The following is an 18,528-nucleotide window of genomic DNA, read 5'->3' on the forward strand; positions in this document are numbered from 1 at the left end:
AGGTCCCATGTGACCTAACTTTTATGACTAGGCTGTTGTGTGTTACCTTGTCAAAGGCCTTACTAAAGTCCATATAAACAATATACATTGCCTCACCCTCATCTATCCTCTTGGTAACCTCTTCCAAAAACTTGCCGTGCACCACTCCATGCTAACTATCCCTAATCAGACTTTGACTATCCAAATATTGGTTGATCCTGTCCCTCTGTATCCTCTTCAAAAATTTGCCTACGACTGATGTCACGCTCACTAGCCTGTAGCACCCTAGTTTGTCTTCTTCTTGCTGCAATAACACATGTTTTATTTCAGCTGGCAACTTCCGGCCCACTGACCTACGTACCAAGGCAGGGGACAGGGTTACAGGAACGTGCGCGCTATCGTCAGCGATACTGTTATTGCGCAGGCGCATGGAGCTGGTGTTCGGGAGGCAATGGGAATGAAAGGTCGTTTTCCGGTGCGGCGGACACTTGAGTTTCTGCGCCGTGGAACATTGTCGTTGAAGGACTCCGTGAAGATTCTGACTGTGAATTATAACACGCACGGGGAGAGGAGTGACGGAGCAAGGTTAGTGAGGGCGTTGGGCCCGGGATTGGCAGTGTGGAGGTCATTCAGCTCCTCTGTATAATTCAGTTAAGATGAACTGTGGTGTCCGCTCCAGTTTCTAGTCTGCCTCGGGACTCTCTTAGGTAAAAACAATGACTGCAGATGCTAGAAACCAGATTCTGGATTAGTGGTGCTGGAAGAGCACAGCAGTTCTGGCAGCATCCAACGAGCAGCGAAATCGACGTTTCGGGCAAAAGCCCTTCATCAGGAATAAAGGCAGTGAGCGTGAAGCGTGGAGAGATAAGCTAGAGGAGGGTGGGGGTGGAGTGAAAGTAGCATAGAGTACAATGGGTGAGTGGGGGAGGAGATGAAGGTGATAGGTTAGGGAGGAGAAGGCGGAGTGGATAGGTGGAAAAGGAGATAGGTGGAACAAGTCTGGACAAGTCATGGGGACAGTGCTGAGCTGGAAGTTTGGAACTAGGGTGAGGTGGGGGAAGGGGAAATGAGAGGAAATTGTTGAAGTCCACATTGATGCCCTGGGGTTGAAGTGTTCCGTGGTGGAAGATGAGGCGTTCTTCCTCCAGGCGTCTGGTGGTGAGGGAGCGGTGGTGAAGGAGGCCCAGGACCTCCATGTCCTCGGCAGAGTGGGAGGGGGAGTTGAAATGTTGGGCCACGGGGCGGTGTGGTTGATTGGTGCAGGTGTTCTGGAGATGTTCCCTAAAGCGCTCTGCTAGGAGGCGCCCAGTCTCCCCAATGTAGACAAGACTGCATCAGGAGCAACGGATACAATAAATGATATTAGTGGATGTGCAGGTAAAACTTTGGACGTGGAAGGCTCCTTCAGGGCCTTGGAAAGAGGTGAGAGAGGAGGTGTGGGCACAAGTTTTACAGTTCCTGTGGTAGCAGGAGAAAGTGCCAGGATGGGAGGGTGGGTTGTACGGGGGCGTGGTCCTGACCAGGTAGTCACAGAGGGAACGGTCTTTGCGGAAGAGGGAAAGGGGTGGGGAGGGAAATATATCCCTGGTGGTGGGGTCTTTTTGGAGGTGGCGGAAATGTTGGCGGATGATTTGGTTTATGCAAAGGTTTGTAAGGTGGAAGGTGAGCACCAGGGGCGTTCTGTCCTTCTTACGGTTGGGGGGGTGGGGTCTGAGGGCGGAGGTGCGGGTTGTGGACGAGATACGTTGGAGGGCATCTTTAACCACGTGGGGAAGGGAAATTGCAGTCTCTAAAGAAGGAGGCCATCTGGTGTGTTCTATGGTGGAACTGGTCCTCCTTGGAACAGATACGGCAGAGGCGGAGGAATTGAGAATACGGGATGGCATTTTTGCAAGAGGTAGGGTGGGAAGAGGTGTAATCCAGGTAGCTGTGGGAGTCAGTGTAAAAAAAATGTCAGTGTCAAGTCGGTCGTCATTAATGGAGATGGAGAGGTCCAGGAAGGGGAGGGAGGTGTCAGAGATGGTCCAGGTAAATTTAAGGTCAGGGAGGAATGTGTTGGTGAAGTTGATGAATTGGTCAACCTCCTCGCGCCAATGCAGTCATCAATGTAGCGGAGGAAGAGGTGGGGAGTGGTGCTGGTGTAATTACGGAAGATCAACTATTCTACGTAGCCAACAAAGAGACAGGCATAGCTGGGGCCATACGTGTGCCCATGGCTACCCCTTTGGTCTGGAGGAAGTGGGAGGATTCAAAGGAGAAATTTTTAAGGGTGAGGACCAGTTCGGCCAAACGAATGAGAGTGTCAGTGGAAGGGTACTGTTGGGGACATCTGGAGAGGAAGAAACGGAGGGCTTGGAGGCCCTGGTCATGGCGGATGGAGGTATAGAGGGATTGGATATCCATGGTGAAGATGAGGCGTTGGGGGGCCAGGGAAACGGAAGTCTTGGAGGAGGTGGAGGGCGTGGGTGGTGTCTCGAACGTATGTGGGGAGTTCCTGGACTGGGGGGTAGGACAGTGTCGAGGTAGGTAGAGATGAATTCAGTGGGGCAGGAGCATGCTGAGACAATGGGTCAGCCATGTGGATCTTGGGAAGGAGGTAGAACCGGGCAGTGTGGGGTTCCCGGACTATGAGGTTGGAAACTATGGGTGGGAGATCTCCTGAGGTGATGGACTCTCCTGTCTATTAGAGACCAAGTTAAAAATTACACAACATATGCTGTAAGGTTGAGTGAAATAGGGGTTGATGGGAAGGGTGAGAGCAGTAACAAATTAAAAATACTATATATGAATGCATGAAGCATTAGACATAAGATGGATGAACTTGAGGCTCTTTTGGAAATTGGCAGATAGATATTGTGGGGATAACGGAGATGTGGCTTCAAGTGGACAGGGTCTGGGAAATGAATATTCAAGGCTACACGTGCTTTCATAAGGACAGACTGACGGGCAGAGGGGGTGGGGTGGCCTTGTTGTAAGGGAGGATATTCAGTCCCTTGCGCGGGGGGACCTAGAGTCAGAGGATGTAGAGTCAGTGTGGATAGAGCTGTGAAATACTAAGGGTAAAAAGACCCTCTTGGGAGTCATCTACAGGCCCCCAAACAGTAGTCTGAATGTCAGATTTAAGATGAATCAGGAGCTGAAATTGGCAAAGATGCTACAGTTGTTATGGGGGAATTTTAACATGCAGGTAGACTGGGAAAATCAGGATGGTATTGGACCTCAAGAAAGAGACTTTGCGGAGTGCCTCAGAGATGGATTCTTAGAGCAGCTGGTGCTGGAGCCGACCAGGGAGAAGGCAATTCTGGATCTGGTATTGTGTAACGAACCAGAATTGTTCAGAGACCTCGAAGTGAAGGAGCCATTGGGAACTAGTGACCATAATACATTAAGCTTCAATCTGCAATTTGAGAGGGAGAGGGTACAGTCAGAAGTGACGGTACTTCTGTTGAATAAAGGGAACTATGGAGCTATGAGGGAGGAGCTGGCCAAAGTTCAATGGTGTAATACCTTAGCAGGGATGACCGTGGCAGATATTTCTGTGTATAATGATAAAGTTGCAGGATCAGTTCATTCCTAAAAGGAAGGAAGATCCCAGGAGGAGGAATGGGTGGTCGTGGCTAACGAGAGAAGTTAAGGAACATATAAAGTTAAAAGAGAAAAAGTATAACATAGCAAAGATAAGTGGAAAGACTGAGGACTGGGAAGCTTTTAAAGAGCAACAGAGGATTACTAAGAAGGAAATACGCAGAGGAAAAATGAGGTACGAAGGTACACCGGCCAATAATATAAAGGAGGATAGTAAAAGCTTTTTTAAGTATGTGCAAGGCAAAAAAATGGTTAGGACTAAAATTGGGCCCTTGAAGACAGAAACAGGGGAATATATTACGGGGAACAAAGAAATGGCAGAAGAATTAAATGGGTACTTCAGATCTATGTTCACTGGGGAAGACACAAGCAATCTCCCTGAGGTAACAGTGGCTGAAGGACCTGAACTTAAGGGAATCTATATTTGCCAGGATTTGGTGTTGGAGAGACTGTTAGGTCTGAAGGTTGATAAGTCTCCGGGGCCTAATGGTCTACATCCCAGGGTACCAGTAGAAGGAGGTGGCTCGGGAAATCGTGATTATTTTCCAGAGTTCGATAAATTCAGGGTCGGTTCCTGAGGGTTGGAGGGTGGCTAATGTTATACCACTTTTTAAGAAAGGTGGGAGAGAGAAAGCAGGAAATTATAGACCAGCTAGTCTGACCTCAGTGGTGGGAAAGATGCTGGAGTCTATTATAAAGGATGAAATTACGGCACATCTGGATAGTAGAAACAGGATAGGACAGAGTCAGCATGGATTTATGAAGGGGAAATCATGCTTGACTAATCTTCTTGAATTTTCTGAGGATGTAACTCTGAAGATGGACGAGGGAGATCCAGTAGATGTAGTGTACCTGGACTTTCAGAAAGCTTTTGATAAAGTCCCACACAGGAGGTTAGTGAGGTAAATTAGGGTGCATGGTATTGGGGGCAAAGTACTAGATTGGATTGAAAATTGGTTGGCTGATAGGAAACAAAGGGTAGTGATAAACGGCTCCATTTCGGAATGGCAGGCAGTGACCAGTGGGGTACCGCAGGGATCTGTGCTGGGACCGCAGCTTTTTACAATATATGTTAATGATATAGAAGATGGTATCAGCAATAAATTTGCTGATGCTATAAAGCTGGGTGGCAGGGTGAAATGTGATGAGGATGTTAGGAGATTACAGGGTGACCTGGACAAGTTAGGTGAGTGGGCAGATACATGGCAGATGCAGTTTAATGTGGATAAATGTATAAATGTATCCACTTTGGTGGCAAGAACAGGAAGGCAGATTACTACCTCAATGGAATCAATTTAGGTAAAGAGGCAGTACAGAGAGATTCTTGTACACCAGTCAATGAAGGCAAGCATGCAGGTACAGCAGGTAGTGAAGAAGGCTAATAGCATGCTGGCCTTCATAACAAGAGGAATTGAATATAGAAGCAAAGGGTGCTTCTGCAGCTGTACAGGGCCCTGGTGAGACCACACCTGGAGTACTGTGTGCAGTTCTGGTCTCCAAATTTGAGAAAAGACATTCTGGCTATTGAGGGAGTGCAGCGTAGGTTCACGAGGTCAATTCCTGGAATGGCGGGATTACCTTACACGGAAAGACTGAAGCGACTGGGCTTGTATACCCTTGAGTTTAGAAGACTGAGAGGGGATCTGATTGAGACATATAAAATTATAAAAGGATTGGACACTGTAGCAGCAGGAAACATGTTTCCGCTGATGGGTGAGTGCTGAACCAGAGGACACAGCTTAAAAATACGGGGTAGACCATTTAGGACAGAGATGAGGAGAAACTTCTTTACCCAGAGAATGGTGGCTGTGTGGAATGCTCTGCCCCAGAGGGCAGTGGAGGCCCAGTCTCGATTCATTTTAAGAAAGAGTTGGATAGAGCTCTCAAGGATTGTGGAATCAAGGGTTATGGAGATCATGCAGGAAGAGGATACTAATTAGGAATGATCAACCATGATCATATTGAATGGCGGTGCAGGCTCAAAGAGCTGAATGGCCTACTCCTGCACCTATTGTCTATTATTATAGTCCGACAGGTTTATTCGGGAGTACAAGCTTTCCAGGTGCTGCTCCTTCGTCAGGTGGAGTAGTATCTGAGGACACAATTTATTGAAAAAGATAAAAACTTCTGTTAGTTTTTAAAATGTTTATGGAAAAGGATAGACATGATGTAAAAGTTAAAGTTCTAAATTGGAGGAAGCCCAATTTTAATTGTATTAGGCAAGAACTTTCAAAAGTTGCTTGGGTGTGAATGTTAACAGGGATGGCTGAAAATGGAAAGCCTTCAAAAATGAGATACCGAGAATCCAGTGACACGGAGTAACTGTTAGGGTGCAAGGCAAGGCTGGTAGGTGTAGGGATTGCTGGATGACTTGCGATATTGAGGTTTTTGCTGAAAAGAAGGAAGCGTATGTTAGATTTAAACAGCAGGATTTGAGTGAATCCTTAAGAGTAGTCACTTTTCACAATACAAAAAGCAAAGAAAATTACAGCACAGGAACAGATCCTTTGGTCCTCCAAGTATGTGCTGAATCTAATGTGCTATCTATATATAAATATGTTGCCTATTTTCTAAGGATCTGTATCCCTCTGCTGTCCCTGCCCATTCATGTATCAGTCTAGATACATCTTAAATGCTATCGTGTCTGGCTCTACCACCTCAGATGGCAGCATGTTCCAGGCACCCACCATTCTTTGTGGAAAAAAAAGTTTCTAAGCATGTCTCCCTTAAACTTTTTCCCCTCTCAGTTTGAACTTGTGACCCCTAGTAATTGAGTAACCCACTCTGGGGGGGGGGGGGGGGGGGGGGAAGCTTCTTGCTATCCAGTCTGTCTATACCGCTCATGATTTTGTAGACCTCAAACAGGTCTCACCTCAAACTTTGTCTTTCTAATGAAAATAATCCTAATCTACTCAACCTGTTTTCATATCTAGTGACCTCCATACCAGGCAACATCTTGGTGAACCTCCTATGCACCCTCTCCAAAGCATCCACATTCTTTTGGTAATGTGACCAGAACTGTATGCAGTATTCCAAATGTGGCTGAACCAAAGTCCTATACAACTGTAACATGAACTGCTGACTCTTCTACTCAGTACTCTGTCTGATGAAGGAAAGCATGCCATGTGTTGTCTTGACCACACTATTGACCTGTGTTGCCACCTTCAGGGTACAAAGGACCTGAACATTCAGATCTCTCTGTACATCAATTTTCCACAGGGCTTTTCCATTTACCATATGTTGTAGTAGCAATGTGCTTCAGAGGGAAATCAGGAAGACAAAAAGGGGACATGAGATAGTTTTGGTAAATAGGGTTAAGGAAAATCCAAAGGGATTTTATAAATACATTAAGAACAAAAGGGTAACTATGGAGAGAATAGGAACCCACTGTGAGCGGCACAGTAGTAAGCACTGCTGCCTCACCGCCAGAGACCCGGGTTCAATTCCTGCCTCTGGCGAATGACTGTGTGGAGTTTGCATGTTCTCCCCAAGTCTGTGTGGATTTCCTCCTGGTGCTCCGGTTTCCTCCCACAGTCCAAAGATGCGCAGGTCAGGTGAATTGGCCATGCTAAATTGCCTGTAGTGTTAGGTGAAGGGGTAAATGTAAGGGTATGGGTGGGTTGCGCTTTGGTGGGTCGGTGTGGACTTGTTGGGCCGAAGGCCTGTGGCACTGCAGGAAATGGGTGTTTTGCATCAAAGTTGACTGTGGAGAAGGACATGAAAGATATAGAATGTGGAAAAATAGGTGATGACATCTTGAAAAATATCCACATTACGGAGGCGTAGTTGCTGGATGTCTTAAAATGCACAAAAGTGGATAAAATACCAGGACCTGATCAGGTGTGCCTTAGAACTTTGTGGAAAGCTGGGAAGTGATCGCTGGGCCCCTTGCTGAGATATTTGTATCATTGATAGTCACAGGTGAGGTGCTGGAAGACTGGAGGTTGGCTAATGTGGTACCACTATTTAAGAAAGGTGGTAAGGAAAAGCCAGGGAACCATAGACCAGTGAGTCTAATATCGGTGGTGGGCAAGTTGTTAGAGGGAATCCTGAGGGACAGGGTTTACACTTTTATGTGGAAAGGCAAGGACTGATTAGGGAGAGTCAACATGGCTTTATGCATGGGGAATCATGTCTCATGAACTTGATTGTTACTTGTTTTAAAAACTCAGAGGATTGAACATAAGAACTAGGAGCAAGAGTCAGCCATCCGGCCCTCCAAGCCTGCCCCGCCACTCAATAAGATCATGGCTAATATTCTCATGGGCTCAACTCCACTTAGCTGCGTTTTCACCATATCCCTTAATTCCTTTATTTTTCAAAAATGTGTGCTTTTAGCTTTTCACCTTAGCTTTCAAAGTGACTACTGAAGTAGCATCAACTACTTCCCTGGGCAAGGAAATCCATACATTAACAACCCTCTAGGTAGTGAAGTTCCTTCTCAGTTCAGTTCTAAACTACTTCTAATCTGAAGACCATGCCCTCTTGTCTTAGTTTCGCCTACCAGTGGGAACATCCTATCTATTTATATTTTATCAATTACCTTCATAATTTTGTTTCTGTAAGATCCCCCCTCATTCTTCTGAATTCTAATGAATATCATCCCAATCTACTCAGCCTCTCCTCGTAAGCCAACTCTCTCCACTCCAGAATCAACTTAGTGAACCTCCTCTCCAGTGCCAGTACATCCTTTTAAGTACGGGGACCAAATCTCCAGGTGTGGCATCACCAGCACCTTATACAGCTGTAACATTACCTCTCTGCTTTTAAACACAATCCCTTTAGTAATGGAGAACAAAATTCCATTTGCCTTCCGAATTGCAGACCAACCTTTCATTGGCAAGAGCACCCAGGTCCCTCTGCAAGTCAGCATGCTGCAACTTTTTATCATTCAAGTAATAATCTTATTTGCTGTTACTCCTACCAAACTGTATGACTTCACATTTACTAATGTTGTATTCCATCTGCAAGACCTTTGCCCACTCACTCAATGTATCTGTGTTCCTCTGCAAAGTTTCACAGTCCTCTGCACACTTTGCTCTGCCACTCGTCTTAGTATCATTGGCAAATTTTGACACCGTACATGTGGTCCCCAACTCTAAATCTATATTAATTGTAAACAATGTGGTCCCAACACTGATCCCTGAGGCACACCACTAATTACTGATTGCCAGCCAGAATAGCACTCATTTATCCCCACAGTTTTCTTCCTGTCAGTCAATCAATCCTCTATCCATGCTAATACTGTCCTGCACCTAACACCATGCATCCTTATCTTATGCAGCAGCCTCATGTGGCACCTTGTCAACGGCCTTTTGGAAATCTATGTAGACCATATCCACAAGGTCCCTGTTGTCTATTTTGCTTGAAATGTCTTTGTAGAATTCCAAAAGATTTGTGAAGCTTGACCTGCCCTTCATGAACCCATGCTGTGTCTGTGCAAAGCAACAATTTATTTCAAGATGCCCTGCTATGTCTTCCTTGATAATAGACTCCAGCATCTTCCACACTACAGAGGTTAAGCTCACTGATCTATAATTCACCATCTTTTGTCTGCTTCCCTTTTTAAACAGTGATGTTGCATTTGCTATTTTCAATCTGCTGGAACTGCCCCAGAGTCCAGTGAATTTTGGAAAATTACCGCAAGTCTACCTGTTATTTCTCTTGCCATCTCTTCTAGTACTCTGGGATGCATTCCATCAGGCCAGGAGATTTACCTATCCTTCGCTCCATTAGCTTACCCAACACTAGCTATTCCATAATATTTGTTTACAGGTCCTCACCTATCTTCTTCTCTTCATCATGTTATTAGTATCCTCCACTGTGAAGACTGATGCAAAGTACCTGTTCAATGCTTCAGCCATTTCATCATATCCTATAACTAAATGTCCCTGCTCATCCTCAAAAGGACCAATGTTTACTTTAGGCGGTAAAAACAATGACTGCAGATGCTGGAAACCAGATTCTGGATTAGTGATGCTGGAAGAGCACAGTAGTTCAGGCAGCATCCAAAGAACAGCGAAATCGACATTTCAGGCAAAAGCCCTTCATCAAGCTTTTGCCCGAAACATCGATTTTGCTGCTCCTTGGATGCTGCCTGACCTGCTGTGCTCTTCCAGCACCACTAATCCAGAACAATGTTTACTTTAGCCATTTTTCTTCTTTTTATATATTCATAGAAACATTTGCTTAAATGAGTTGCTTTTCAGATTGGAGGCCTGTGACTAATGGTGTACCACAAGGATCGGTACTGGATCTGCTGCTTTTTGTCACTTTTATAAATGATTAGGATGTGAGCAAAGGAGGTATTGTTAGTAATATTGCAGATGACACCAAAATTGGAGACGTAGTGGATACTGACAAAGGTTACCTCCGAGTCAAACGAGGTCTTGATCAGATGGGCCAATGCGCTGAGGAGTGGCAGACAGAGTTTAATTTAGACAAGTGTGAGGTGCTGCATTTTGGAAAGGCAAATTCAGACAGGACTTAATGGTAAGGTCCTGCGGAGTGTTGCTGAACAAAGATTTTTAGAGTGCAGGTTCATAGTTCTTTGAAAGTGGAGTCTCAGGTAGATAGGATAGTGAAGAAGGTGTTTGGTATGCTTTTCTTTCTTGGTCAGAGTATTGAGTATCGGAGTTGGGAGGTCATGTTGCGGCTGTATAGGAGATTGGTTAGGCCACGTTTGGAATATTATGTGCAGTTCTGGTCTTCCTTCTGTAGGAAGGATGTTGTGCAACTTGAAAGGGTTCAGAAAAGATTTGCAAAAATGTTGCCAGATGGTTTGAGCTATAAGGAGAGGCTAAAGAGGCTGTTTTCTTCAAGCACCGGAAGCTGAGGGGTGACCTTCATGGAGGTTGATAAAACGTGAGAGATGTGGCTAGGATAAATGGAAAAGGTCTTTCCCTGGGATGGGGGGAGTCCAGGACTAAAGGGCATAAGTTAAGGGTGAGAGAGGAAAGATTTAAAAGGGGCCTAAGGGGCAACTTTTTTTTTCACGAAAAGGGTGGTACATTCATGGAATGAGCTGCCAGAGAGTGATGGAAGCTGGTACAGTTATAGTGCTTAAAAGATATCTGGATGGGTACATCCATATGAAGGGTTCAGAGGGATATGGGCCAAGTGCTAGGAAATGGCTCTAGATTAATTTAGGATATGTGCTCTGCATGGGCAAGTTGGGCCAAACAGCTTGCTTTCATGTGGTACGTTGATATGACTCTGACATACTACTGATGCATATTAGAGACCAGACTATGCCCTAAACACACTTATAGTGTGTTGCTGAGAGTGAGAAGAGGACTGACTCAGGCACGAATGATATTGTTTTCCGCACTATCTCAAAGGAGGGAGGTTCATCTAACTGTAGGCCTCTGCCCCTTGTCCCCATTGTTCTGGGACTGTAACCCCTACCCACCCAAACACCTCCTCTTTCCCCCCCCAACCCCCCATCTATGACTATGTCTGCATCTTCACCTTCAGACCTGATCACTAACAAATATTGCTTCTAGAATGTAGTTCCACATAGCAAGTTCAAGTCCAAATGACTTTTGACTTTTTTTTGTTGGTGTGCAGTGAAAAGTATATTACATTACCACACAAGGTACCATCTTAGGGAAAAGTACCTTGGTTCAGAATCTCAAGAACAAAGTTACAAATTGAACAGTATAGTATAGAATAATGTTCTTTGTGAATTCTGGTTAAAAGTTAGACATTGAAGACTTTCTTCAATTTAAGTAGGAAAAGAAGCTGGAAATTCAAATATTATAGTCTTTCATTAGTGCTTATGATTGCAATAGATTAAAATTACAAAATACATTCCATGTCAACTGTACAACCAAATGATGAAAATGATTCAACTTTGAAGTTGCAAGAATGCAAGTGATGTGAGCTCACTTCCTGTATGCTCTCCAATTGTGCAGGGACACTTTAAATTTGTGATGCTGACTAGCTTACATTTTGTCTTTTCAGAAAGTTTGTTTTCTTCAACATACCTCAAATCCAGTACCAGAATCCTTGGGTTCAAATTGTTATGTTCAAGAACCTGACACCATCACCTTTTCTCAGGTTTTATTTGGGTATGTGTTGATTCATGCCTTCATTTCGAAGCTTATTGTTAAACTGAGGCAGTTGTTGCAAACAGGTTGGCAACCTGTTTGAGTGATAGATGGGCTGCTATTTTTGAAAAGTGGAAATGGTCACATGGGGAGGTGTGGGTGAACGTGTGGTATTGTCCTGGGCACAGGAGGGGAGTAATGGTATGGAACTTTGAAGGGGGAACAGTATGGTACTGTTCTAGTTTTGTCTATATTTATGTTTTTACAATTTCTCCCTAAGATGATGGTGAACAGATTTTAGTTGATGTTGAAGGAAAGAACAATAAAGAAATTACGGAACATGTGAAGACCATCTTGGGAAAGAGCAGGTGAGCTTCGCCTTGTTTTTATGCTGGTGGCTTAACTTTGTTCCTGTCGGCTTGTTTGAGGTTCATCTTTTATTTATCGCTGTGGCTGGCATAATAGAGTAATTAAGCACAGAAACAGACCCTTCAGCACACCTTGTCCATGCCAACCAAATTTTCCTAAACTGAAGTTGCCTGGTATGGAGGGACGGTCTTGCGAGGAAAGGCAGAGGGACTCAAGGCTGTTTTTGTTAAACAAAAGAAGGCTGAGAGGTGACTTAATTCAGACAAGTATAAGAGAAAGGTTGGAAAGTGAGAGCCTGTTTCCTCAGATGGTGATGGCTAGTATAAGAAGGCTGACAGATGTAGGATCGATGTCAGAAGTAGTTTCTTTCTTCAGTAGTCAGGAGTTGGAATGCACTGCCTGCAACAGTTGTAGACTCACCAACTTTAAGGGCATTTCAATAGACATTGGATAGGCAAATGGAATAATGTAGGGCAGATGGGCTTCAGATTGATGTAGCAACCTGTGGAACCATTGAGGGCCGAAGGGCCTGTAATGTTCTATGTTCTAAAGTAGGCCCATCTGCCTGCTCATAGCCCATATCCCTCTCAACCTTTCCTATTCATGTACTTATCCAAATGTATTTTAATCAGTGTAGTTGTGCCCAATTCCACTATTTCCTCAACATGAAGCACTAACCTCCCTCCGCTGTCTCTCCTCCCACCCGTCCCCCCCTTCCTCCCTCCCCCGCTCTCTGTCGTCCTCCCTCCCTCCCTCCCCCGCTCTCCGTCCTTCCTCCTTCCCTCCCCCGCTCTCTGTCCTTCCTCCCTCCATTCCTCCCCCGCTCTCCGTCCTTCCTTCCTCCCGCTCTCCGTCCTTCCTCCCTCCCTCCCCCGCTCTCCATCCGTCCTTCCTCCCGTCCTTCCTCCCTCCCCCCGCTCCCCGTCCTTCCTCCCTCCCTCCCTCCCTCGCTCCCCGTCCTCCCTCCTTCCCCTGCTCTCTCTCTCCGTCCTCTTCTCTTCCTCCCCCCCCCCCCCCCCCCACCCCCTCCCCCCGGTGTCTCTGTCTTCTCCCCCCATCCCCCAACCATTCTGTAAAACAAAAAAGAAAAATAGCCTTTTAAGTCTCTCTCTTTTTTTCTCTTGCCTTAAAAATGTGTTCCCTAGACACTTGAGAGGAGTCACCTTTGGCGAATGTCTGCAGTGCACCATGTAATTAATATAAACTGCTGCTTCTGAGCTAAATTGGTGGAGGGAGTTAATGTTTGTGGATGTGGTCGCAATCAAGTGGGCTGCTTTGTTCTGGATGTTGACAAGTCTTATTTAGTGTTGCTGAAGCTGCCCATCCAGGCAAGTGGGAGTATTCCTAACTTGTGCCTTTATAGATGGTGGTCAGGGTTTGGGGAGTCAGGAGGTATGCTGTTTTCCGTGGTATTCTTATCCTTCTCACCTGCTGTTGTAGTCACTGTTTTTATATTGAGTCCAGTTGATTTCCTGGTCAGTGGTTACCTGCCAGATGCTAATAGTGGGGGTTTCAGTGATATTAATATCAATAATGTTTGGAGGCTGCAGTTAGATTGTTTCATGTTGGGGATGGTCTTTGTGTCGTGTGAATGGTGGAAAATACCAATCAACACAAGACAGGATAATAGTCATGGCAATGTACAGCATGGAAACAGACCTTTTGGTCTAACCTGTCCATGCCGACCAGGTATCCCAAACCAATCTAGTCCCACCTGCCAGTACCCGCCCCGTATCCCTCTAAGTCATTCCTATTCATATACCCATCCAAATGCCTCTTAAATGTTTCAATTGTACCAGCCTCCACCACATCCTCTGGCAGTTCATTCCATACAGGTACCACCCTCTGCATGAAAAAGTTGCCCCTTTGTCCAGATCTTCTTGTATTTGATCACATTTCAGTATCTGGAGGAGTCACAAATAGTGCTGAACATTGTACAATCATCTGTGAACATTCCCACTTTTATCCTCCTGATGGAGAGCAGGTCATTGATAAAACAGTCGAAGATGGTTGGGCTGAGGATTCTTGCAGAGAATCTTGTAGAGATTTCCTCCAACTGAGATGACTGACCTCCAGAAATTACAATCCAGCATTTAAAGCCAGTGTTTCACGTGGATTGGTGCATTTTTAAATACTAAGACCTTCAACCGTTCACACTTCCTGATGTGCTGACATGTTCTTTAGGGTTGTTTTGTGCAGGATTCCTGTCCCTTCCTGGTTAACCAGTCGGGGGAATCCAGAAACCAAAGGTCTTTTTGGCCTTAAGATTAAGACTACTTGAGGAACAGGAACTCTGAGGTTGTCAACAATCAGAGAGCACTTGGGAGGCAGCTGACTGTGGGTGATTGCCAGTAGAGCATGCACTCTTGCCATCGGCTAAATCTCCCCACTAGTGGAATGAGGTGAATTAGTGGGATGATTAGGTGGGGCGCCATTGACTACTTAAGGAGCTGTGATTGGTTTATTGGTGTGCCACTTCCACTGTCTGTCACGTTCCACCAAAGACATTGAAATTCTGGGCCTCTTTCACCATCAAATCCAAAGCTACCCACTAACTGGAGGAAGAACACCTCATGTTCTGCCTCAGGACTCTACAAGCACATGGAATCAACATTGACTTCACCGGTTTCCAAATCTCCCCTACTCCCGCCTCACCCCATCCAATCCTCCATCTTGACACCGGCCTCTTGGCCTGTCATATTGGTCCATCTTCCTTTCCAACTATCTGCTCCCCACCAACCTATCACATTTACCTCCCACCAGTATTAACCTATTGCCATCTCACCTACCTTCCCGGTGTGCCCGCTCCCCAGTTCTATTATAAGTATCGATGCAATTTCTCCCTCATCCTTCTAAACTTCATTGTATACAGACTCAATCTGCAATCGCACATCATGTGATTTCCCAGGATCATTCTTGTAAATTATCTTTGGACTCCCTCCAACATCCATTCTCGCATGCTGATGGCAATATCCCAAATGCGGTCAAGCCAGAGCCGCTTTCAACAGCAGAGATGTGCTGCTGAGGCTGTATTCTCCCCCCTTGAAATTAATGCTAATATCGCATTGATGTTAATGTGTGTGGTCTTTGTGCCATAAAATGCTGATTTTGCTCCTGACATTTGTGTTTTCTCACAGGGAGTTGCTGGAAGCTGAAGAGCAAGCACGGAAGGAGCATTCACACCCTGCACACTTTGGGCCCAAGAAGTACTGTCTGCGGGAATGCATGTGTGAGGTCGAAGGGCAGGTTCCTTGCCCAGGACTAGTGCCTTTACCTAAGGAACTGACTGGGAAGTATCGGGCTACTCGATCAGCAGGCACTGCAGTTTAAACAATGCTTTGAGCAAGAATGAATATGCTTTCTTTCAGAAGACAGGAACGATAGTGTCAATGTGGATTTGTAGGTCATGGAGAACCTGATTGTTTTGCTGTACTGAAGTCAACTTAAGGGGATGTTCACATTGTTTAAAAAGATACCCAGAAGGCACGTTGTGTTGTCAAGGTTGTTTATCTGCAGGTAAATAATGTGGAATTGATCCAGCTGGGAAACTGGCTGAGTGAAGGAAGAAGTAACATTAATTGTTGCTTGTACCAGTGATCTGAAAGCTTCTCTGATATAATGGAATAATCAACTCCATAACCTAGCCTAATGTCCATGTAACCACTGTTGTAAAAACCCATCCAATTCATTAATATACTATCAAGGAAAGAAATCTGCTGTCCTTGCATGTGACTCAGATCCACAGCAATGTGGTTGCGTCATACTGTCCCCGAGGCAATTGGGGCTAGGCAATAAATGTAATACCCTATGAACAAATAAAGCTTTCAGTTTCCTCTTCCTGAAGTTCTAACTTGTGTTTCAGATCTCTGTTCATTTAATTGTGTATAATGTCTAGATTCAATTTGCTTTTTCCATTTTCCATCAAAGTGCACTTTGGCGCCAGCGACCATAATTCTATTAATTTTAAAATAGTGATGAAAAAGGATAGACCAAATCTAAAAGTTGAAGTTCTAAATTGGAGGAAGGATAATTTTGATGGTATTAAGCAAGAACTTACAAAAGCTGATTGGGGGCAGATGTTCGCAGGTAAAGGGATGGCTGGACAATGGAAGCTTTCAGAAATGAGATAAGTCTCGAGACAGTATATTCCCGTTAGAGTGAAAGGAAAGGCTGGTAGGTGTAGGGAATGGTAGATGACTAAATAAACTGAGGGTTTGGTTAAGAAAAACAAAGCACATGTCAGGTAATAACAAGATAGATCAAATGAATCCTTAGAGTATAAAGGCATTGGGAGTATACTTAAGAGGAAAATCAGGAAGGCAAAAAAATAGCTCTGGCAAATAGAGTTAAGGAGAATCCAAAGGGTTTTTACAAATCTATTAAAGATAAAAAGGTAACTAGAGAGAGAATAGGGCCCCTCAAAGATCAGCAAGGCGGCCTTTGTGTTGAGCCACAGAAAATGGGAGAGATACTAAATGAATATTTTGCATCAGTATTTACTGTGGAAAAGGATATGGAAGATATAGACTGTAGGGAAATGGATGGTGACATCTTTCAAAATGTCCAGATTACAGAGGAGGAAGTGCTGGATGTCTTAATGGTTAAGGGTGGATAAATCTCCAAGACTTGATCAGGTGTACCCAAGAACTCTGTGGGAAGCTAGGGAAGTGATTGTTGGGCCCCTTGCTGAGATATTTGTATCACTGATAGTCACAGGTGAGATGTTGGAAGACTGAAGGTTGGCTAACATTGTGCCACTGTTTAAGAAGGGTGGTAAGGATAAGCCAGGGAACTATAGAGCAGTGAGCCTGATTGTTGGTAGTGGGCTAGTTGTTGGAGGGAATCCTGAGGGACAGGATGGACATGTATTTGGAAAGGCAAGGACTAATTAGGGAAAGTCGACATGGCTTTGTGCATGGGAAATCATGTCTCACACACTTGATAGTCTTTTGATGAAGTAGCAAAGAGGATTGAGGGCAGAGTGATGGACATGAGCCAAATGGACTTCAGTAAGGTGTTTGACAAGGTTCCCCATGGGAGACCAGTTAGCATGGTTAGATCTCATGGAATACAGAAGAGAACTCACCATTTCGACACAGAACTAGCTCAAAGGTAGAAAGCAGAGGGTGGTGGTGGAGGGTTGTTTTTCAGACTGGAGACCTTGTGACCTGTGGAGAGCCACAAGGATCGGTGCTGGGTCCACTAGTTTTCATCATTTATAAATGATTTGGATGTGAGCATTAGAGGTATAGTTAGTAAGTTTGCAGATAACGCCAAAGTTGGAGATGTAGTGGACAGTGAAGAAGTCTCCTTGATTACGAGATCTTGATCAGATGGGCCAATGGGCTGAGAAGTGGCAAATGGCATTTAATTTAGGTAGGTGCGAGATGCTTCATTTTTGGGAAAGCAAATCTTAGCAGGGCTTATACACTTAATGGTAAGGTCCTAGGGAATGTTGCTGAACAAAGAGACCTTGAAGTACAGGCAGATTGGATAGTGAAGAAGACGTTTGGTATATTTTCCTTTATTGGCCACTGCATAGAGTATGGGAGTTGGGAGGTCATGTTGCGGCTGCACAGGACGTTGGTTAGGTCACTTTTAGAATATTCCGTTCAGTTCTGGTCTCCTTTCTATCGTAAGGATGTTGTGAAACTTGAAAGGGTTCAGAAAAGGTTTTACAAAGATGTTGCCAGTGTTGGAGGGTTTTAGCTGTAGGGAAAGGTTGAATAAGCTCTGGCTGTCTTCCCTGGAGCGCGGAGGCAGAGGGGTGACCTTATAGAGGTCTATAAAATCATGACGGGCATGGATAGGATAATGTCTTTTCCCTGGGGTGAGGGAGTCCAGAACAAGAGGGCATAGGTTTAGTGTGAGAGGGGAAGGTATAAAAGAGACCTAAGGGGCAACTTTTTCAGAGTGTGGTACGTGTATGAAATGAGCTGCCAGAGGAAATGGTGGAGGCTAGCACGATTGCAATATTTGAAAGGCATCTGGATGGGTATATGAATAGAAAGGGTTTGAAGGGATATGGGCCAGGTGCTGGCAGGTGGGACTAGATTAGGTTGGGATATCTGGTCGGCATGGACAAGTTGGACCGAAGGGTCTGTTTCTGTTCTGTACATCTCTGACTCTAAGTTCACAACACAATTTCCCATGCACAAAGCTATCTCTAATCAATCCTGTCTTTCCAAATACATGTAAATCCTGTACCTCAGGATTCTGTCCTACAACTTGCCCACTGTTGATGTTAGGCTCACTGGTCTATAGTGCCCTGGCTTTCCTTCCCACCTTTTCTAAATAATGGCACCTCAACTGTGGCTATCGATTACCTAAATATCTCTGTAAAGGGCCAAACAATCATTCTCTAACATTCCACAGAGTTCTAGGGGACACGTGATCAGTTCCCCAGGATTTATTGACCTTTATACATTTTAAGATGTCTGGTGGTGCCTCCACTGTAATATGGACATTTTTCAACATGTTATTTATTTCCCATGTTCTGTATTATATCACCATAGAAAGCATCATTTCCTGATGCATCACGGCT

The 18,528-nt window shown here is 44.9% G+C and overlaps 1 protein-coding gene across 1 annotated transcript; it reads left to right on the top strand.

Annotated features, from left to right (window-relative positions):
- The first annotated feature begins 397 nt into the window (after positions 1-397).
- mrps25 (mitochondrial ribosomal protein S25) lies at positions 398-15,834 on the top strand. Its single transcript, XM_060840388.1, has 4 exons — positions 398-564; positions 11,530-11,636; positions 11,896-11,983; positions 15,122-15,834. The coding sequence occupies exons 1-4, from the start codon at positions 431-433 to the stop codon at positions 15,312-15,314; spliced, it is 522 nt and encodes a 173-aa protein (XP_060696371.1). The 5' UTR covers positions 398-430; the 3' UTR covers positions 15,315-15,834.
- The last annotated feature ends 2,694 nt before the right edge of the window (positions 15,835-18,528 follow it).

This window comes from Hemiscyllium ocellatum, chromosome 20 (genome assembly GCF_020745735.1).
Source record: "Hemiscyllium ocellatum isolate sHemOce1 chromosome 20, sHemOce1.pat.X.cur, whole genome shotgun sequence".
NCBI classification, from domain to species: Eukaryota; Metazoa; Chordata; class Chondrichthyes; order Orectolobiformes; family Hemiscylliidae; genus Hemiscyllium; species Hemiscyllium ocellatum.